The sequence below is a fragment of the Capra hircus genome, chromosome 22, assembly GCF_001704415.2.
Source record: "Capra hircus breed San Clemente chromosome 22, ASM170441v1, whole genome shotgun sequence".
Classification (NCBI taxonomy): Eukaryota; Metazoa; Chordata; class Mammalia; order Artiodactyla; family Bovidae; genus Capra; species Capra hircus.
This window is the reverse complement of record NC_030829.1, coordinates 32,237,956-32,261,148: the sequence shown is the minus strand read 5'-3', so window position 1 is coordinate 32,261,148 and position 23,193 is coordinate 32,237,956. Positions and strand designations below refer to the sequence as shown.

Sequence of the window (23,193 nt, the reverse complement as noted above, 5' to 3'; positions counted from 1 at the left end):
GACTGAATATGTGTTATCACTCAGTGTTTCTTAAATCAAACCAACTATTGTCTGTAGCTGTCCTCTAATAGCAAAGATTCCAAACTTAGTTAAAAAAAAAAAAAACTTTTTAAGAGCTACAAAGTCAGACTCCAGTCATTTTTAGCAGAATTTTAGGGCACGCAAGCCCACCTGAGAAGCCCAACATCCAACAAAGTTTCCTTAAACCATACAAAGTGTTCCTAATGCCTGATTTTTATTTTTCAAACTTTATTGAGTTTGACACTTTTTTTTTTCCAGCTGTGCTACCCAGCAAGTGAGATCTTAGCTCCCCGACCAGGGCTCAAACCTGCACCCTCTGCAGTGGACTCAGGTTATCTCAATCACTGGACTGCTAGGGAAGTCCCTGATGCCCCATTTGTAATCCTAGCTAAGAAGTTCATAGTAAAATCTCAACCCTTGACGAGTTCTCTCGGTTACAGGATAGAAGGCTTGGGAGCAGCTGGAGAAAGAGGGAAACAAGCAGTCAGTCTCATTCATAATCAACCATATGCCAAGACAAAAAGCTGGGGCTCAGATCCACCCGATTTTAATGCCACCACTGATTACTGCAGTTTTCAGTAAAACTGCTCACAGACTGAGATGATTTCATAATAGCTAAAATAAAGTGCCTGCCTCACTTTCCACCCCTTCAGACCAAACCCTGCCGGCTGGTTAAGAGATCTGAGTTACTCTGGTCCGACACTGAGTTTGTAGATGCAGGAAATAGGGCCTAGCGACCTTAAAGACTTACCAGGGGCCTTTCGCTGAAGTAGTGCTAGATCGAGAGGACCAGAGGCTGCCTGGCTGGTTCTCAGGACACCAGGTTTAAGCTGAGTGGCAGCAGGGGAGGAGGAGGAAGGAAAGGAGGGAACTGGGAAGCTGGGTGGAGAGAACAGGGGGAGGGGCCGGAAAAGCCCGGCGGCTGGGCCAGAACTCTTCCCCTCCCCTCCCAAGTCAGAGGGTCTTTCCATTCTTAGGATTTCCTCCCCACCCCATTTAATCAGGTCTTGATCGCACCTCAAGCCAAGGTCGTCTTTTTGGAGTGGAAAGTGAGAACTGAAAGGATTATAGAAGCTAGGGATGCCCCCATCCCTTCTGGGAAAAGGAGGGACACCCCAGTTCATCTTAATCAGATGCAGCTCCTTCCTTGGTGTTCCGGTGTGAGCATACATTCTTAGGCTGCCCTTGGTTTCTAGCTGCCTTGGACCTCTCTGCTCCTTCACAAGACAATAAATTAGAAACTTCTGTGGCTCTAAAAGAAAAAGGGCATGTGCTGTGCGGCAGACAAGTGCTCAGCATTTTACTTATACAAAAAGAGAAAGAGAAAAAAAAAAAGGATGTCATTCAATCCTTATAGCAAACTGAGGTGCAGGAGCTGTTTCTAACTTACAGATACGGAAACTGAGGCTTAGAGAGGTCACCTGGCTGCCTGCTGTCCCACCAGAGCTGGTACATGGGCAGCCAGGGTTGGGACATAGGCCAGTGTAAAACCATCACATACTTAGAAACAAATCAACAGACGTGCTCACTGGCTGGCCCTAGACCTGTGATATGCAGTAATAAGGTCAGGACCTAGAACTGGATTCAGTTCCAGGTCTCCATGTTTATAGGACTTAGCTAAACTAACCTATGTAAGCCTCGGTTTCCTCATTATAAAGACAGGGATACTGATGTGTTTTCTGGCATTCTTGGGAAGATGCTGTGAAGCTATGTTGCTATCAAGGCACCTGCCTATGTTCATTAAATGTATTCTTTCCTTTCTGATCACAGCACAGAAAACCAACAATTATACCAAACACTTTACTTCAGTCATCCTCAGAACAGGCTAGGGGTGGCTTCTTAACACTGAGAAGAATCCCCAGTGGGTGATCTAGGTTAGAGTTGCCAGATTAAACATTTAGAACACACACTAAAAAAAGTTATGCCTTGTTTATTTTATGTGTTCAGTCTGGCAATCCTAACAGTTGGTAATAAACCACACGGGTAAAGAACTTTGAAAGCAGCTTGGCAAGTTCCTAGTTCTAAGTGGCTTTAGGATTGATTCAACAGAACCCACGGTAACTGGTGGAAGTGCAGCCTTGAAACTTGCTCCTCCAACATCATGACCAATCCGTGGAATTTGTATCAGACCCTCCTTATCTCTGCATTCTACCAGAGACAAGAAACCAGCTTGTGTTGTGGGAAACACAATGTCCTCTCATCTAGAATTCCTTTGTTAAACTCTTGTCTGTTGTCTAACTTGTAACCAAGGACAAATTACTCTGTCCATCTGCATGCTTGATAGGGATCAACTGTCAAACTACTTTTTTTTTTTTAAGATCTGAAGAATTTCTTATAATAATGAAAATGTGATGAGAGATTATTTTTTTCTAAACATTAGCCAGCTTGCCAAGAACTCTGATCCTGTCTACTTTGAAACTTCACATCTTTTAGAAGAAATAAAATCTACAAAAATGACTTAGGCTGAGAATGAGGTTAACACAAAAATCTGTAAATATTGAAAATAAAAACACTTCAGAAATTCAGAGACAGAGGATAGAATGGTGGTTGCCAGGAGTTGAGGGGAGCCCAGTGAAACCCCAAGGTCTGAGCCAGGGCTGATGATATTCCACTGTTGCCAGAAATGAGAATTACAGGTACCAGGCACAGTTCTAACTCTTTTATGGGCATTTTCTCTCTTGATTTTCATAATGGCCCTAGGAGGTCTAGGTTATATTATTCCCTGGGCCTCGGACCTGGGAGATCATACATACTGAAATCAGAAAAAGGCTAAGAGGTTCCCAGACATATAGGCAAAAGGGCTTTTTTGCAGAATTCTGTGTGGTTCTATCTTCATCAATGGAGTACCTGTTTAGACGCCTACAAGAGGACCTTTTCTTTAATAATCCATCTAATACCCAGGCCTTACAGTTTTCAACAACCAGGACCAAGCTACATAATTTGCAAGACCCAGTGAAAAATTAAAATGTGGAGCTTCTTTGTTTAAAAAATCATGAGGAATCTCAAGATGGCGACAGAAGAGTATCAAACTGAGCGTGGGTTCCTTCTGAGCAGGGGGGCCTGTGTGACTGAGCAGGCGGGCCTGTGTGACTGCACAGGTCACACCCTGGTGAAGTCTGCCCTGCCAACAGCATTTTTCCCTGGTAGATTTCCACTGTCTTAATTGCTTCCTTTCTGCCTGCCCAGCCTCAGGCGCCTGTGCCCAGAACTAAATGAGCCTGTTCACAAAGGCACACAGACCCCCGGAGGCCAGCAGGTTCTGGATAGGGCCCCCCGCATGCCGGGGGGAATCACAAGCTTGCTGCCTTGTTGCTCTGGGGTGGCAGGGAAGGGCTTTAAGCCTTGGTTTGGGAAGTTTCCGTTAGGTCAAGTGGGTAGTGTTCCATGAATCTTACATTCGTTTTGAAAAACGATGCAGTGTCAGAGATCTGTAGGTCACTGTGCTAATCTATGAGTTTTTCAACAGGACAAAATAACATTTAAAAAAATTCTGACATAAGCACTGTATATTCATTATCAATAAATGAAAACACACTGACATGCGAAGAAGGCAAATTGCAAACATTTCTATCCCACCCATCCCACGATAACTCTTAGTCATGACAATAGTATCGGCTTCATTTTTTTTTTTTTACCTCTACCATAAACTGGGCAGTGTACAATGCACCATAATATTGTTTTGCAAATTTGAAAGTTGCTAAGAGAGTAGATCTTAAATGTCCTCATCACAATAAAAAGTTTTGTAACTATGTATGGTGATGGATTTTAACTAGGCTTTTTGTGGTGATCATTTTGTAATAAATATAAATATTGAATCATTATGTTATATATCTGAAACTAATATATGGTTACAAGTCAATCATACCTCAATTAAAATTTTTTTCTTACTTTTTAAAAAGAACTGTAATTATTCTTATTTACAGATGGGAAACTGCAATGGAGAGATGTGCAATAACACAGCTAAGATTGTTCACCAGTGAGAAGCAGGATCTGGAGCCAAACTCAGTTTTGCCTAACTTCAGAATCCACTCTACAGCAGTCTTTGTAGTGGGGAGTCTTTAGCTGTGCAGAAAGAAAATACTACAACTTCTAATGATACTTTCTTTGTATGCATTCTTTGGACATGTTACTCTATGTCATTGCTTTTGATGATGACTCTTTTCTGAGTATTTTACAATATACATGATGTTAATATAGTTCTCCATGTCTACAACTATGGGCTTCCCTCGTAGCGCAGCTGGTAAAGAATCTGCCTGCAGGGCAAGAGACCCCGGTTTGATTCCTGGGTTGGGAAGATCTGCTGGAGAAGGGAAGGCTACCCACTCCAGTATTCTTGGGCTTCTCTGGTGGCTCAGCTGGTAAAGAATCTGCCCGCAAGGCAGGAGACCTGGGTTTAATCCCTGGGTTGGGAAGATCCCCTGGAGAAGGGAAAGGCTACCCACTCCAGTATTCTGGCCTGGAGAATTCCATGGACTGTATAATCCATGGGGTTGCAAAGAACTGGACACAACTGAGTGACTTTCACTATCAAATCTATAACTGTATAATGAAATAAATAATTAAAAGTATACAAATGAATGGGGCTGTATGAACAAAACAATTTAGAGGTTACCGCATTGTGCTATAACTTACAGACTAGTTTGTATACATGTATCATATATTTGAATATATTGGCATACTTTTTTAATAAAAAAAGGATGATACATGTTTTTTTCCTATTTTCTATATTGTAATCATTTTTCCATGTCAATAAATATTCACCTACAAAAGTATTCTAATGTAAGTTACTGAGCTTCTTAAGTGTTACTTTTGATAAGATCTCATGATTTAGAACAAGGATCTGATATCCATCCTCCATTCCAATGCGTTCATCCCACCCCCACTCCAATGAACGCTGGAGTGTCTGGAAGCCAGGGACTCTCTTTAAAAATACATCTCCCTTCTCAAAAGAATTGAAATTCAGGACTCAAAAAGATATTTGTGTTCGTATCAGTATTATTCATAAGAGCCAAAAGGTGGTGTAACCCAAGTATTCACTCACAGATGAATGGATAAGCAAAAGTGGTAAATATATAATAGTGGAACATTAGTCCTAAAGTACAGGAAATTCTAACACATGGTACAATATGGATGAAACATGAGGACATTATGCTGAGTGACCAGCAGCACAGGAAGACAAATACTGTATGAGTTCACTTATATAAGGCATCCAGAATAGGCGAATTTGTAGAGATGGAAAGTAGAATGGTGTCAGTTAGAGGCTCAGGGGGAAGGAGAGAAGGGTTATTATTTAATGGGTACAGAGTTTCCATTTTTCAAGATGGAAGATCTTGGAGATGGATGTGGTGATGGTTGCCCAGCAACTTAAAATGGTTCAGAAGGGGGACTTCCCTGGGAGGCTGGTGGTGAGCAGTATGCCTACCAATGCACAGGACATACACTTGATCCCTTTTCTGGGACGATCTCACATGCCTCGGAGCAACTAAGCCCATGCGTCACAACTACCAAAGTCCACAAGTTACAGTCCGTGCTCCACAACAAGAGAAGCCACCACAATGACAAGCCCGCACAGTGCAACACGGAGTAGCCACGGTTTGCCACAACTAGAGAAAGCCCTAGCGTAACAACAAAGACCCAGCACAGCCAAAAATAAATAAATTTAAAAACAAAATAAATTAAGATGGTAAAACAACAACCATGCATCTCAGTATACTCAACAGACTTAGTGGCAAAGTCCCAAGCACTAAGTCTTCATTCTGTACTAGGCATCCTGCAAGGTGCGTGATCTCATTCAATTCTCACAACAAATCCCTTAAAGAAAAGGGACCTTAGGGAGGTGGATGAACCTAGAACCTATTATACAAAGTCAGTCAGAGAGAAAACACAAATATCGTACATTAACGCGTATATATGGAATCTAGAAAGATGGTGCTGATGTACTTATTTGCAGGGCAGCAATGGAGTGCAGATGTAGAGAAAAGACTTGTGGATACAGGTGTTGGGGGGCCGGGAAGGAGAGGGTGGACAAGTGGAGAGAGTAGCATGGAAACACTATCATAAATAAAATAGATGGCCAGGAGGAATTTGCTGTATGATTCAGGGAACTCACACCAGCGGCTCTGTGACAACCCAGACAGGAGGGATGGGGTGGGAGGTGGGAGGGAGGTTTGAGGGTGGGAGGACATACGTATACCTATGGCTGATTCATGCTGATATATGGCAGAAACCAACACAATATTGTAAAACAATCATCCTTCAGTTAAACACAAATAAATTTTTTAAAAGGGACCTTAGGCTCAATGGCTTGAACTGGCTCAAGGTCATGTCACTAGTAGATGAGGAAGGCTTGTCTCACTCAACTCATGCCTGCATGTCTGAATCCAGGGCCCAGAACTTTCCAGTGTCTCTTATAAGGATGTAAAATGACTGTGGCTAAGTAGTACAAGACCGGAAATTTAGTCTGACTCCACCACAGCCCTTAGTGGTCCAGAGCCTTGTACACTGTAGGTATTCAGTGTTTAATCTATTGAATATAAGGGTGAATAGGGTCCAGCAATGAGAAAAAGACCAAGCATTCCAAGGTCACTGCTGATGGAGTGCTCATTTCCTGCCTTCTCACTCTTAAGCTATCTCCTCAAGTGACTAATATTAGACTTGGGGCCGCGCCACTGATAACACTGCTTACCAGAGAGTCCACTGCCTGCTGCCCTCACTGCCTTCCATCACGGACAGCAAGGATCTGTGGAGGGCTCCTGATACACGTGTAAGTCAGAATGGTACTCCGAGATGGTAGGGGAGGTCTGGGGACTGTAGGTCTGGTCCTGTCAACCTGAATTGTCATGGGTATGTCACTTAGTTCATCATGCGTGAAATGAGCGTTCCAATGCATAATATGGGGGCAACGCTAATACTCTATGTGCAGAGCAGATGAAAAAGCACCCACTGTATGGGATGGATGATTCTTTCCAAATTCAGGGCTCTTCAGAAAAAGCAAGTTCAGAATTTGATGAATGTTTACCCTAAGAGCTATTGGAATTATAATTGAGAGATGTAAGAATCTGACAGGCAGTACAAAGAAAAGGAACTGCTTACCTTTTAAAAGCATTTTAATACTGAGCTTTCACCAAATAAATAAGCCTCCACTTCACAAGGTGAAGCACACAAAACACTGGTCTGGGAAGAGGCTCGAACATCAGGGACAAGAAAGTGTGGGAAACACTGTGTGTTTTCTTCTGGGAGATCTGCCATGCACATGAGTGGATTTGAAACTGATCAAAAAGAACTTAAACTCTGTTGAGTTTCTTTTTAATTTATCTATTTTTAATTGAAGCATAATTACTTTATAGTATCTCTTGGTTTCTGCTTTTAACAATATAGTTCCCATGCTTATTTGTCTGTAGCTTCCTACTTGTTGTTATCTGGTGTGTTTATTCAATGTAACAACTCAACATCTGGAGAAGTCATGGGGAAATGTTAAACCATAATATGAGTAATATAATGTTACCCACACAAAGTTTCTTAATCTCAGTTGTAACGTGGGAATAATATTCCACCAACCTCATGAGCAGAGATGACGATTAATGAGTTACTGTTTGTAAAACATGTAAAACAGCCTGACACATAGAAGTATTTACCAATTACTAAATATAAATAAAATATAAATGTGCTGAACTGACTGATAAAAGAACTATATGTTTAAAATCAAGCCTTAAAATAGCCATAACACCAAGAGAAAGAAAAATCATTTCTTACTAGGTTTTTCACAAAAGCTCTTTGCTGATTCATTAAAGTTCTGGCGTGAAATCAGACAGAAACATTAAATTTTTGTCATGTCAGCCTTCTTTATTCTGTCAGCATGGAAGGTAATGATTCTTACAAGTTTAAGTTTGTGTTAGAATACTAAAAGGAGACTCCTGACAAAGGTCAAGAGCATCAGGCAGAGTCCTAACTGGGCCACTCTCGAAGTCATGTGACCTAGACAGTCCACTACTTACTCTCTCCACACCTCAGTTTCCCTGTCTGTAAAATGGGGATACCACTAGTGCCTGTCATCACAGGACTGGTGGGAAGGTTCAGTGGATTAACACTAATAGCAATAGTAAAGCCAAACAACAGAGACAAAGCAACTGAGTTCCAGATTCCAGAGAAGTTAGTTACCCACAGTATTATAGCAGGTACCTGGGCCTGGATTTGAACCCAAGCAATTAAATTCCAAAGGTCCTCGTCACATCTGCCTCCCATTGATGTAAGGACATACTCAGCATAGCACCTAGCCCATGGGAGCCGCTTTTTTTTTTTTAAAGAAAAAAAAAACATGGTCACTGATTTTAAAGGTCCCAGAAACGGAATATTTTAGAGCTTTAAGCGCTCTAGAGGTGTAACAAGTAGAAGGACAAGTTCTTTAAAAGTCTTTCATTTTTTTTTCTCTCCCTTCATTAACTCCTCTCAAGGCATCCAGAGAAGTTCCTTTCCCATGGGAAACAGCTGCTATTTTTGTAGCACAGCTGTAAATTGTGCATTATTCCTACTCATTTGAAGCTAAGTGACAATATGCTATCATTCTGACCCAGCACTGAAATGAAATTGTAGTCACTTTTTCTTATAAGCAAAAGTGCCCTAGTCACATAGTTTCTTGGTAATTTCCACCTTTCAGGATCTTAAAAAAAGAAAAGAAAAGAAACACCTTGCTTTTACAAAGTCATTTGCTGCTGGCTGAGTGATAAAACCTCGCCGTGTCAGCTTTCAGGAATCCTGTGTTTGTCTGTGTCGTGTTACCCAAGTAGCTTGTTATCTTTGCAGCTTAAGGGCTGACTTGGAAATTCAGGCTGTCAACTATTTAAAGAAAATGGAAGTCCTCACGCCACTATTTTAATTAACTTTCCAGAGAGCAAAGTTTTCTACTTGGTTATGATAGTGTTAACTTAAAATACTCTGAAGGAAAGAGGGCAGAAACAAAATAAGGAGGAGGATTATTGTTTTAAAAGGCATTCTAGGAAGAAGAATTTGAATATAACCATGATGGCAAAACAGTATACTGTATGTAAAGAAAAGAGAGTCAGGAACAAATATTAAGCAGTATGAATGGTAGATCGTGGGCAGTTAAAATATATTAATGCAGATTATATGGGGCCTTGAATGCCAGGTTAGGGTTTTGGAAGGTAGATGTCTATGCAATGGGAGATAAGAGATGTGTGGAAGTCAACAACAATGATCACATTTATGTCTTAGGAAGATAACAGGGGGTTATGTGTGGGTATTATGTAGTACGCAATGGAATCGGAACAGATCCGGGAACTCACTGACTATGTGAGTTTGGCCTAAAATTTCCATCCATTAATTTGTTAAATGGTGATGATAAAACTGTGGTAGGAACTGAATGAAATCAGGCATGGACTATTAAAATAATGTTATAGAAAGCAGTCAAACAATCAACACACACATGCATACTTTTACAGTCAGGCTGACTGGCGTTCTGATAGAAGGAAAGAAGGGAGCTGTCTGAGGTAGAGGAGATAGGTGGGAGGGAAAAGGGAAAATCCTGAGAGATGATTCAAGAGAGAAAGGAGCTTATACAAGGGGAGGCAGCGGGGGAGTTGGTCTGGGGGTTGGGATGCTGGCGGGTTCAGCTTTAGAAATGCTAAATATGAGAAAGAATGAGATATTTACAAGGAGTGAGTGGCCCAGAGCAGCCTCAAGAATTAGGTGTTCAATCAGTGTTTTAATTGAAAATGCTACATGGCTTTACTCCAGGAGGGTAGTATTTGAGGATCTTTATTGATCCATAATTAAACCTCAGTGAGCAAACTCAGTTAAGTTCTAAAAGCCATGGCATGTAACCCAAGAGAGCTGTGGAATTGTCACTGAGGGAGCTCTGGACAGAAAAACAGATTCTCTGGAAGGAAGCAAGGAAGTATCAGGCATGTATAAGTCCCCTTTCAGCACTTCATACTTTACCTCCTTTGAGGAATTTGCCTTTGCTTGTTCCCACTGGAGAAACATCACTTAGAAAAATAATCACAGATAACTGCAATCCCAATTACCCAAAGATGTTCATCAAAGTATTTTATCAGCAAAAAATGGGAAGCAATACATATTTAAGACAACATGGGAGTGGTAGATTATGTCCATCAATTTGATGGAATATGAAAGTGGCAACTAGAGGAACCATTCTAAGCACTTTATATATATTAATTCAATCAGTCATCATAGCAATTCTATGGGGTATATACTAATAAAAGCCCTATTTTACAGATGAGGAAACTGAGGCTTGGTAAATTTAAATAACTTGCTCAAGATTGCACAGGTAATAACGGGCAGACCTGGGACTTCAGTGAGGCTGTCTGGTTCTAATGTCTTCGCTCTAAACAGTATGTAACATTGCCGCAAATGCTACTTTTTATTTTTGCCTGATTTTCCTAAATTAGTTTTATAACAAAACTTTGGAGGAAAAATATACCCTCTCCATTCAGGGGAGGAGGAGATCAAATAGGGAAGGAGTGGTGACAATGAGCAAAAATTCTGCTTCTTTATATACCCAATGACAAAAGATCGTATTTCCTATTCTTTCAATCTCATCAGCAATAACTAATGCTCGGACAACAAATTATAATCTACAAAGTCTTTGAACCCATTCATAGCGCCAAAACTACCCGGCCAAGTCTCATTTTCCTTACTCCCAATTTACAGATGAGGAAATTGAGGCTGAGAATGAGCACAGGGCTCATTCAATTTCATGGTGCTGGTTTCATGATTCCCTGTCCCAAGCTCCTTCTACTACTCAGCATGGTTTAGACAGTTTCAAAACACTGTCCACCATTTCTTTAGCAATCACTCAGGAAAGCACCAGGAACACACTCAAATAAAGGAAAACGATTGACTTGGGTTTGGCCAGACTAACTCTCCAAACTTGACATCTTAGGGCTAAAAGGTCTGGGCTACCCAAGTACAGTTCTTTTAAAGACTTCTTCTGCCTCAGGCAAGCCATTTTCCCTAAAGGAGGTTTGCGGAATCAACCTTTTTCTCTTTCGTTCTTTTATACCCATGTAGGTCCCAAAAACCTCTTCAAAGGTTGCCAAGAGATGGGACAGGATGATGATAATGAAGAGGGAAATAATGATACTTCAATAGTTAATAATAACAGCCAAAGTGTATACAGAGCTTGCTGCACCCCAGATACCGCCCTGGGCAATGTTTCCATACAGTTAACCTCACAACAGACCTGTGAAGGAGGTGCCATTATCTTGATGGGAAATGAGGCTCAGAGGGTGTCCATCACATGCTTGACCGGGAGAAAGTGGGGGAGGAAGGGTTAGCAGTCCACAGACAGTGGAGTCTGAGTTGTTGGCTCTAAAAGCCCTCATTTATAAATCAACTTCAGACTCAGCCCCTAGCGAAGGAATTCCTTGCATATCTGATCTTCCTAGGAAATATGGCTCCTCTAGGGAAGACAAGAGTGGAGAACACAGCCTCTCTTGATGTTAACGACCTAGAGACTAATTTATCTTCTTTTTATGCCTTGACATTTTCTTTTAATTAAAAAGAATTATCAAGGAAGCTATCAGGGAAGATTTGCTGGAGAAGGAATAGGCTACCCACTGCAGTATTCTTGGCCTTCCCTTGTGGCCCAGCTAGTAAAGAATTCACTTGCAATGCAGGAGAACTTGGTTCAATCCCTGGGTTGGGAAGATCCCCTGGAAAAGGGAAAGCTACCCACTCCAGTATTCTGGCCTGGAGAACCCCATGCACTATACAGAGTCAGACATGACGGAGTGACTTGCACTTTCAGTAATTTTTATGATTCCTTCAAAGCTTATTTACTAACCTAAAAAATTTTTTTTAATCACAAAACAGAGCTAAAAGGACAATGCAGTGAGTGGATCGTGTCATGTTAAGTGGAAGCCTCAATCATTCTACCAAATTAAATGGGCAGATGTGGAAAGTGCACCGAGTTTCTGAAGTGAAGCATGACTCTGTGACTGCAAGTTTTCAAGCCTGGAAGGCATGATCTGGTTATCAGCCTGTTAAGGAGCACACTAGTCAAAGACTTGGCGGGGAATGAATACTAGTTGATCTGTAAATAATCTACTGGTAAAGTTTACCCGGAGTAGAACATTAACACGGTACAGGCGAGGCTTTCAGCCGGTCATCAGCCTGTGCCCTGTTTCGAATTGGAGGCCTGGCCTCCACCTTTAACCCTTTCTACTACTCCAACGGCAACTATTGCATGAAAAGAACAGAATGGAGAGGACAGAGGAGGGTGAATTCAAATGTAAACACTCTCTGATGATTTGGCCAGTTAGGCAGTTAGGACCAGTGTCTCGGTGGCAACAATACAACTGTTAGGTCAAGTGTATGAAGGGTGAGACCCCTTCAGGGCAGCTGCAAAAAGAAAGCCCCTATTAATCCCTTAACTAAGCAGCTGATGGATTTAATCTTTTTGTGCTTATAGTATATCGCTTCAAATACAGGATTAGTTTAAGTTTAAAAAATCAGCACGGGTTACCCAAGCTTTTTATAGATTTTTTTCATTTGCTAACAGATGACAGAAGATAGAACTTTGGAGTATTTCTGAGAACAAGTTCCGTCACTCTGGCTTGGAAAGCTTCATTGCCTGGATTCATTCACAAAAAGAATAGGTTTCTATTTGAAGAGGAAAGAGACCTCCGTCTCTCGCCTAGGGATCTACTTTCTTTTGATTTTGCATCCATTGTTATTTAAAATAGCATTAAAAGATTCAGTGAGTTATTCTGCATAGTTATATCAGAAAAGGAATCATACCTGGTGTAATCCCCTTTGGCTTCCTAAAAAAAAAAAAAAAAAGACAGATGATCAGTTTGTACTGATGTTAATCAAGCTAAAAGAATTTTTACTCTTGATCATTCTCTACTCTTAAAATGCCCGAGTTTTGTTTCGATTTTTTTTTTCCCCACAAGAGACATCTTCCCTATTTACCACACTGGAGAAAAATGTGGCATTTAAGACATTGGTATTACTCATTAATTTTTCTTGTTTTTATCAGACAAGACAAATCTATCTGAAAACGCATAGATGATTATTTCTCCTTTTAAGTTTCAAAGATCATGTGATAAATGCTTGTCTACCAGAGCAGCACCCTTTCTAATCTGGATGCAGACCTTTTAAATCATTACACAGAAAAACCAACACATGCCATTTACTTTCTTTTTTTAAACCAGCATAGAACCCATTGTTTTTCTACTATGCATGCCTTTAAGAATTAAAGGGCTCTTTAACTCAACCCCAAGAAAAAGTATACAAAAGTTACTAAATTTAAATGCAAATTACAGCTGTTGTGACAACTGCCGCCTCCCAAATTCAAGTCACCCAGAGCTCTTTGCCAGGAATATGGTCTTAACAACGCTCCTTCCTCAGTGAAGTCTAAATTTCATTTTCTTCTGAGACACACAATGCCACATTCTCCCTCATCATGCAAACCACACTAAAACAGAAAACGGTGGCTCACATCTTATTCTGGCAAACAACCAGGCGACTTTAGAACATCAGCTGCTGGCCCATGCAAAACTTTCAGAATTTCAGGCAGTTCACAAAACCCAATACACAAAAAGAGCGGGTAAAAAGCGGTTTGTCAGTTCTTACCTGTAAAATGAGTGCCGCTAACCTGAAGATAGTTTCGCTGTCTACTTCGATTTGCCCCTGTCAGAGGAAAAGGAAAGCATCACTGAACACAGGCTTCCCTAGGTCGTAGCAAACGGCTGTGGAGTTCGGGAAGCTGTCACAGCTTGGCACCTCCAGTTTACGATCAAATGCAGATCATACCATTCCAGAGGAAAGGGAGGGGGACATGGAGAGACGCTTCCAGGGTTAAGGGGAAGCCACAGCGTGTGTGTGTGTGTGTGCGCGCGCACGTGTGTGTGTGTGTGTGTGTGTGTGTGTGTGTGTGTGTGTGTGTGTGTGTGTGTGAAAGAGAGTGCACGCTTTAATTAGCTGTGGGAAATTGTGTTTTGAGAGCAGTATTCTGGAAGGAACACACATGACTGAAAATTCAGACAGACTCTAAATGAATGAATAACTTTTATCTAAGTTCATTTTTACGCTCTGATTTTCTTAGTTTTCCTGCATCATAGCAATTATTTTGGTATACATACACAATGCAAATATTATAAAAAATGTAAGTTCCACTTCTGTGTCAATGAGACTCTTGAATTAATATTTATAGTTTTATAGAGAAAACGTAAAGCCTTAAGAGCCAGTTACAGCAAACGCTTAAAAGATTAAAATTCTGTTGCTTTATACTGAAGTTTGATGAATCCTAATTTATCCCTTTCCCAGTATTTTATTTTTTAAGATCCCAAAGCAGAATAGGAGTTTGAGGCTGTAATTAACAGGAATACTTACTCAGGAAGGGATGCACAAGTGTGTGTGGGGAGGTGGGGAGTGGGGGTTGCCTCTATCAATAATACTCACATATACCTTCGTTTATTTTGTTAAATGTGATGACATAAGTAAATACCATTATTGCATTGTATGATAAATTCAACACTGAGTAGTAGACTAGGGTCATTATTTAAAAAACATTTTTTTTGTGTGGTAAGATGCTAGCTTATAAGCATTACCACAGGCTAAAACAATTCCATATAACCCTCTCCTGGTGTAAAGCCTGTATAATTAGCACTCAGGCTGCATACTGTTTAAGAACACAGGTCTGCAAACTGCCCTGCATGTTTTCTTTCTCCTTTCTACCTGCTGAATCTGGGCTGAAGAGTTTTGTAATTACACAAAGTGTATCAGTGGTAAGTGATTTAGTAGTTTTAAAGTAAATGCACATTAGGTAGGTTTATAGAAGCAGTTAGCTCAGTGAGAATTTCTGGAAGGTTTCCAAATGACTTGACTGGGCTTCTCAAAAAAACGAGAAAAAAAAAGAAAAAACCCCAAAAAGCAAAAACTAGTAATAAATCTTTTAGAACTCATAAAATAAAAATATACAACCCTCAAATCGGGGATGTTACAATGTCAGCAGTGATAATTATCTGTGTTTCCCTTCTACTACAGAATGAAAACAAATTAACTTCATTTTCCAACATCTAAGTATTCCTTCTGAAACCTGAGGCAGAGGATCTGCTTCAAAGTTTTTTGCTTCAAAAGCGGACAGGCCCAGAGCCTTGGAATTCAAAGCTCGCCTATAATCTCTAGAAACAGATTATAAAATCAAAGAAACAGGTTGATTGCAGAAATCAATTGGCCTCTGTCTTTCAGGCAAGAGACAACGGTTTTCTAATCTGGTGAAAGATGATGAAAGTTAATCCAACAGGTGAGAAGGCGCTGATCAAGATTTAAATTTTAGAAAGACTGAATCCCTTCTCTTCAAAGAAAAAGAAACTCATGCAGAGGGAGGAGAGCTTCTGGCGGCGGGGGCGGGGGGGCCCGCTGTAAAACATCTTTGAGTTTGAAATTAGACCTGACCTCGTTAAGTCAAATTTGTCTTAAAATTGGAGAGGAGATCAAGTGTGTTAGTTCAAATATTCAAGAAAAAAAAACAACTAAAGAGGAATAAAATATATTGAAAATTATTGCCAACTCCTCTGCTACCCTGTGACCCCTTTGCTTCATCAGAATCTTAGATGAGTCATTTGAACACTATTTTACACACCAACTTTTCAATTTAGTAAATGGAAGTCCAGCAGATAAAAAGACCTCAGATACTTTTAAGTAAGCTGCCAAATATTTCTCTAACTTAGAAGAGTCATTAAATATTAAAAATGCTGAAATGAGGAGCCGAGGTATGAAAAGTACCAAGCTGGGACAGCTCTAGAGGAGTAGGGAGGCAAATAGGAACCTCACCTGTAGGTTTTTTCACCTACACAGTTCAGTTCAGTTCAGTTGCTCAGTCGTGTCCGACTCTGTGACCCCATGGACCGCAGCACACCAGGCCTCCCTGCCATCACCAACTCCCAGAGTTTACCCAAACTCATGTCCATTGAGTCGGTGATGTCATCCAACCATCTCATCCTCTGTCGTGCCCTTCTCCTCTCACGTTCAATCTTTCCCAGGATCAGGGTCTTTTCCAATGAGTCAGCTCTTCGCATGAGGTGGCCAAAGTATTGGAGGTTCAGCTTCAACATCAGTCCTTCCAATGAACATTCAGGACTGATCTCCTTTAGGATGAACTGGTTGGATCTCCTTGCAGTCCAAGGGACTCTCAAGAGTCTTTTTCAACTACAGTTCAAAAGCATCAATTCTTTGGCACTCAGCTTTCCTTATAGTCCAACTCTCACATCCATACATGACTACTGGAAAAACCATAGCCTTGACAAGATGGAGCTTTGTTGGCAAAGTTATGTCTCTCCTTTTTAATATGCTATCTAGGTTGGTCATAACTTTCCTTCAAAGGAGTAAACGTCTTTTAATTTCATTGCTACAATCACCATCTGCAGTGATTTTGGAGCCCCAAAACATAAAGTCTGACACTGTTTCCACTGTTTCCCCATCTAATTGCCATGAAGTGATGGGACCAGATGTCATGATCTTAGTTTCTGAATGTTGAGTTTTAAGCCAACTTTTTCACTCTCCTCTTTCACTTTCATCAAGAGGCTCTTTAGTTCTTCTTCACTTTCTGCTATAGGGTGATGTCACCTGCATATCAGAGGTTACTGATACTTCTCCTGGCAATCTTGATTTCAGCTTATGCTTCATCCAGCCCAGCATTTCTCATGATGTACTCTGCATATAAGTTAAATATGCAGGTGACAATATACAGCCTTGACATACTCCTTTTCCTATTTGGAACCAGTCTGTTGTTCTGTGTCCAGTTCTAACTGTTGCTTCCTGACCTGCATACAGATTTCTCAAGAGGCAGGTCGGGTAGTCTGGTATTCCCATCTCTTTCAGAATTTTCCACAGTTTATTGTGATCCACACAGTCAAAGGCTTTGGCATAGTCAATAAAGCAGAAATAGATGTTTTTCTGGAACTCTCTTGCCTTTTTGATGATCCATTGGATATTATCTCTGGTTCCTCTGCCTTTGCTAAAACCAGCTTGAAGATCTGGAAATTCATGGTTCATGTATTGTTGAAGCCTGGCTTGGAGAATTTTGAGCATTACTTTACTAGCATGTGAGATGAGTGCAATTGTGCAGTAGTCCAAGCATTCTTTGGCATTGCCTTTCTTTGGGATTGGAATGAAAACTGAGCTTTTCTAGTCCTGTGGCTACTGCTGAGGTTTCCAAATTTGCTGACATATTGAGTGCAGCACTTTTACAGCATCATCTTTTGGGACTTGAAATAGCTCAACTTGAAATCTATCACCTCCACTAGCTTTGTTCGTAGTGATGCTTCCTAAGGCCCACTTGACTTCACATTCCAGGATGTCTGGCTCTAGGTGAGTGACCACACCATCGTGATCATCTGGGTCATGAAGATCTTTTTTGTACAGTTCTTCTGTGTATTCTTGCCACTTCTTCTTAATATCTTCTGCTTCTGTTAGGTCCATACCATTTTGAGCCCATCTTTGCATGAAATGTTCCCTTGGTATCTCTAATTTTCTTGAAGAGATCTCTAGTCTTTCCCATTCTATTGTTTTCCTCCATTTCTTTGCACTGATCATTGAGGAAGGCTTTCTTATCTTTCCTTGCTATTCTTTGGAGCTCTGCATTCAAATGGATATATCTTTCCTTTTCTCCTTTGCCTTCAGCTTCTCTTCTTTTCACAGCTATTTGTAAGGCCTCCTTAGAGAGTCATTTTGCTTTTTTGCATTTCTTTTTCTTGGGGATGGTCTTGATCCCTGTCTCCTGTATAATGTCACAAACCTCTGTCCATAGTTCATCAGGCACTCTGTCTATCAGGTCTAGTCCCTTGAATCTATTTCCCACTTCCACTGTAGAATCATAAGGGATTTTATTTAGGTCATTATCTGAATGGTCTAGTGGTTTTCCCTACTTCCTTCAAATTAAGTCTGTTTGGCTGCTCCAGCCACCTACACAGTGGCCCCAACACAACTGTGGTGGAGGAAGGCACCGGGGGGATTCAGAGGTAGGGTCCTTGAAAAGTCTCATTCCAGGAGGAGAGGACAATGCCTGGTTTGGCAAAGCCCCACATTCTTTTAAACATCTTAGCCCCTACCTCACCTTTTAGTTAACCACTGTCCTGGAAACCCAAGGCAACATATTTTAAGTTCCAGTACTGATTGTCAAGGTTATCTGACCTGTGTGTTGAGTTCATCCCAAACAATGGATGAACCAAGAATAATACGATTTTGCCTGGTTCTCAGTATTTTCATATGGTGAAAATTAAGACTTATACAGAACTCTAGAATTTCATGCCTGAAGGGTAAAAGTTCTTTAGAAACTGCAGTCTGCTCTTGGATAGTACATTTCTTTTACTTACAACCGTGGCAACAGAGGTAACCTTATAGGTACTGGGCAAGCTAACACTTGAGAAAGGGATCACCTCAAAGACAGGGGTAATGGGATCCTTCAGTGGCTTTCCATGACTGTCAAGGATAAACAAAGAGAAGTGGAGGCGTGAGTCAAATGATGTAGCTGAATGCACAGAGGTAACATGAAATAGTACCAAGTGCTGGGGCTACCCTCCCACTGCTAATTTAACTGGATTGTGGATCCCATCACTAGGGCACTGGGTTCAGGCTCCACTTTGGACATCCTGTCCTTGTCCTTGGCTTGTTAGCCCAGTTGACCAAAACATCAAGCTAATGAGGTGAACTCTAGTTTTCGATTCCCAAGCAGGTGAACAGAATAAAAGAAAGTTTTAGAGCTTGCAAAGGAACTTAGTGAAAACACGACTCCTGTGATTTTACATCCTCAGTGATGGCACTGAGGAACAGAAACGAGAAGTACACTACTCAATCTCCCAGCAGATGTTGACTCTGCACTCTTTCTGCTCTACCATGCATTAGTTAACTGAATTAGCTGAGACTCCAGTGCAAATCTCACCAGGAATCTTCTAAAGCATGGTAAAAATGCAATCAGATGAGGCCAGAGAAATGACTCCAATGCCACTTACCCGTTGGTAGGACAGCATATCACCATCAAACACACGTATTGACAGTAGAATGGGGAAAGCTATTTCTGAAGACCCATTCTGCATTTTCTGTATTGATAAAATCCTCTATGTAAACTTATTCTGAACTATAGCAGTGAACATTAATAATCTGGTCACAGACATTAAGATTGAGAACTACTTGATAAAATGTTGAGAAATCCCAGTCTGTTTCTACGTCTATTAGTTTAGGGTTAAATCTACAAAAAAAAAAAAAAAAAAAAAAAATTAACTTGTAGAACATCAACAAATAAATGTAGAAGAAATGAAAGAGATAAAAAATTACTGTTTGCAACAATTATAGTACTGATGTACTGATTGATGCAGTATTGATACAGGCAATACACTTCAATAAATAAAAATAATGATTATTTTTAATATATATATCGATATATATAGAGAGATATATATTCAAATGCTATTCATTTGGTATATATTCAAATGCTAAGAAAACCAAGTAAAACTAATTTTATAAGAAAATCTAAAAAAAAAAAATTGGGTGAAAATTAGAAGAGAAACGGGTCAGAATATTTACATAATCACAAAAGATTACTCCACAGGGGAAAATTAATTACAAAGGGGAAAACAGTAATTCTTCAATGGTGAAACCTGACAAGTACTATCCTACCCAAGGGATGAGATATCACCAGTAATTAGGAAAACCAGCATCACGTGCCTTCTGATGGTATGTACTGAGAAAAGTGTGTGTGTGTGTGTGTGTGTGTGTGTGTTAGTTGCTCAGTTGTATCCCATGGACTGTAGCCCACCAGGCTCCTCTGTCCAAGGAATTCTCCAGGCAAGAATACTAGAGAGGGTAGCCATTTCCTTCTCCAAGGGATCTTTCGGACCCCGGGATTGAACCCAGGTATTCTGCACTGCAGGCAGGTTCTTTACCACCTGAGCCACCAGGGAAGCCCTGAAAAGGATGTAACTTCATCTATATGCAGTGCTATGCTAGTACATGTAAATGTTTCACAACCAGACATGGGGAAGGGGGTACAAGAACTGATTTGTCGAATTTGTGGATTTCCGTGAAATCAACATGTAAACATTCCCACCATAGTGGATTTCAAGCTGTCATTATGGTATTACAGAACATAGCGTCGGGAAGTTATGTGAGAATTGGCTCTCATAGCTGGTACTGACTGACTCCAGCACACTGCTGGGTGGTATTCCTGCCAAAAATACATCACTAGATCTAATTATGAGGAACCTTGAGACAAACATCTGGCCCATACTCTTCGAAAATGTCAGTGTGATGAATGCCAAAGAAAGGCTGATGAACTGTTTGCAAGCAAAGAAGGTTAAAGAGTTCTAACGCCTAAATGCTGTGCATTACATCAAATGCTTGATCCCTCTGGATCAAGAGGGAAAGCTGTTATAAAGGTACTACTGATATAAAACTGAACTGTATGTTAGGCAACATATAGGTTCATGGTTAAGTGTTTTGAATGTGATCACTGTCATATGGTTCTATGAGAGATGTTCTTGATCCCAAGAGATACACTGTGAAATATTTAGGGGTAAATAGTGTAACTTACTCGCAAATGATTCAGGAAAATAAATGCAATACATTTGGAGGTGTGTCGGGGGAGAGAGAGAAACAGTACAAATGTGGAAAATGTCAACAGTTGGTGAATTTGGCTTGGCAAACATACTGGCATTTCTTGTGCTATTTGTGCAACTCTTTTGTAAGTTTGAAATTATTTCAAAATAAAAAGCTTGTTTAAAAATGGATGTATTTTTCTGGAGTGTTGGATATCTATTTGTTTTGACTTCCTCTCCCTTACACCCCGACTTCCCCCTGCCCCCACTTTCAGACCATCTCATTCTTTTGGAGACTGCTTGCTTCCTTCCTCACTGGATCTAATGGAAATACAATCATCCTTCTGTGGGCAAGAGATGGAGGATGGTTCAAAGACTTTTCCCTAGGGGTTTTCCAAATTGGAACTAAGGGATCTCTCTGATGATGAATGACAATGGGAAGATGTGGACCAGAGACAATCAGTGACCGTAGATGGACAGAAAGGAGTATCTTAATGTTGGTATTGACTGTATCCACTGCTGGCTGGGCCAGACTTCAAAAGTCCGGTTAAAGTTCAAAAACTGTAAAGAATGATACCTTGTTTGCTACCTACATGCTCTCACCTTGGTTTACTAGTAAGCCTGCAAACAGTGAGATTAACTAGTGGGATAAGGATACAAATGAATGAGTTGGTACTAGAGGATCCTGGGAGCCTCTCTAATACCTTCTGTGGACATGTCTACATGGAGGGAGGATTCTGCCAGGCCAGAGAAACCGGAGCAATTGGCTGACTACTTTTGTATACAATCAGGCAGGGAAGGGTCCACATAAACACTTAATACCTACTACCATCTAACAAGACAGTTCTCACTAGGCCATAAAAACATACTTTCCTAGTGAACGGTGATAGGAAATAAAATTTCCTATTTTCTAGGAGTTATCATGCCCCTAAAGGGCCAGGCCATAAATACCACACTTGCACTCCCTCTTCCCCATGTGTAAATAAACCAGTATTTTCTCCTTTTTCATCCAAGCTAATTTTGAGAGGCAGTGTCCACAGAGGATGATCTCAGTGAATATTGCTTCCATTCATTCTTTCAGACTGACCTCAGTACAACTAACATTTTGAGTTAGATAATTTCTTCATGGGGGTAGGTGGCCTGTCCTGTACATTGTAAAGTATTAAGCATCGTTCCCAGCCTCTGCTCACTAGATTCCAGTAGCAGCCTCCCCAAGTTGTGACAACCAAAAATGTCTCCAGAGTTGCCAAAGGGTTCCTTTGGGAACACGAATTGAGAACCATTGCTCTAGATTCACTAAGTTTATTCCTAGATTAAGCTAGAATCATCAGAAACCTACAAACCAGAACCAGAAGGATTTCCCCAGGTAAAACTCTTTTTCCTTTTTAAACTGTGTTCCAGCACCACTCTTCTGGCTTATGATGAGAAACGAAATAAGAAATACGCCTCAGAAACTCATTATTTTAATAACTTTAGGTGTGTTGTTCAGGACATGGTTCATTACACCATATAATATCCCTTTATGAGAACCCATGAGAGCAGTTTCTGATTCTTAGGATCAGTGATAACTATGTTCTTTTCAGCTGCTGCTTTGTTTTTAACCTTAATGACCATTGTGCATTATGTAAGTGATTGTACACTCTAGAGCGTTGGCTCTTGAGGGAAAGTGTATTTCAAATTTGTAGCTAAATGCTTTATACTCACCATGTTGAATGTTTTACACTAACCTTAACTTGGCAGCATCTAATTATTTCCACCTTTGTTTTCTCACAAATAATTCTTATTTCATCACTTAACACATTTTAGAGTATTTTTTCCCCTTTTTATTGAAGTATATATGGTAAAATGCACAACTCTGTGCAGCTTGATGAATTTTGATGTGTGTATATACTCACATAACCATCACCTGGATCAAGATATCAAACATGCTTACTAATTTTTTCACCTTAGGGAAATGTATATATATTTTATAAACCATATCAAATTAAAAAACTGATTTTGTTAATTAGAAAGGTGTAAAATAATACTGCAAAATTGTTTCAGCTTGTAAATTTTTGATTCCTAACCAACTTCAGCATTTCCCTTGCAATTGCCTATTATTTACTACTGCTTATCTGTGAAATGACCCTTTTTTTCACTTACCTATTTGAGAAATTTATTTTTATAACCTGAGCTACCAATATTAATGCTGTGTCTGGTGTATGGAGCAGAAATTGTGTCCTTCAAGCTGTTCCCCTCTGGCGTTCTCACCTTCTCCTGTGAAGTCAGACTGGACTTGGGCTTCCCACACTGGAAGAATCTATGAGTCCTTGAGTATGTAATTTTTTTCTGAAACTCCTCAGTTCCTCCCCGAAAAATGGGGAGTGATAATATTGAAGTACTGAGTTGTTTGGAGCTAAATATAAAGCATTTATCATGAAGAGTAGCCCCTCAAGACTCTTAGTGTTACTCTCTCTGCACTGATGTTTACCATGTTGTTTTTTACATCCTTATATATCATTATATCTACGGCTCTCTACTTTGGTCTGGGACACCGCTCAATTTTCATGTAGTTCCATAACATTTAATCACTCTTCCTTTATACTATGTCTCAGTATCT

General features: G+C 40.3%; 1 protein-coding gene across 3 annotated transcripts in view; it reads right to left on the bottom strand.

Annotated features, from left to right (window-relative positions):
• The window catches only part of FRMD4B (FERM domain containing 4B), a 200,057-nt gene that overhangs the window by 66,687 nt on the left and 110,177 nt on the right, over nucleotides 1–23,193 (bottom strand). For all 3 annotated transcript variants that reach the window (XM_005695748.3, XM_018038306.1, XM_018038307.1), the window contains exons 6-7: nucleotides 13,636–13,692; nucleotides 12,799–12,821 (exon numbers count right to left, since the gene is read on the bottom strand). In XM_005695748.3, the coding sequence (XP_005695805.3) occupies nucleotides 12,799–12,821; nucleotides 13,636–13,692 (80 nt within the window). The remainder of the gene's footprint in view (nucleotides 1–12,798; nucleotides 12,822–13,635; nucleotides 13,693–23,193) is intronic.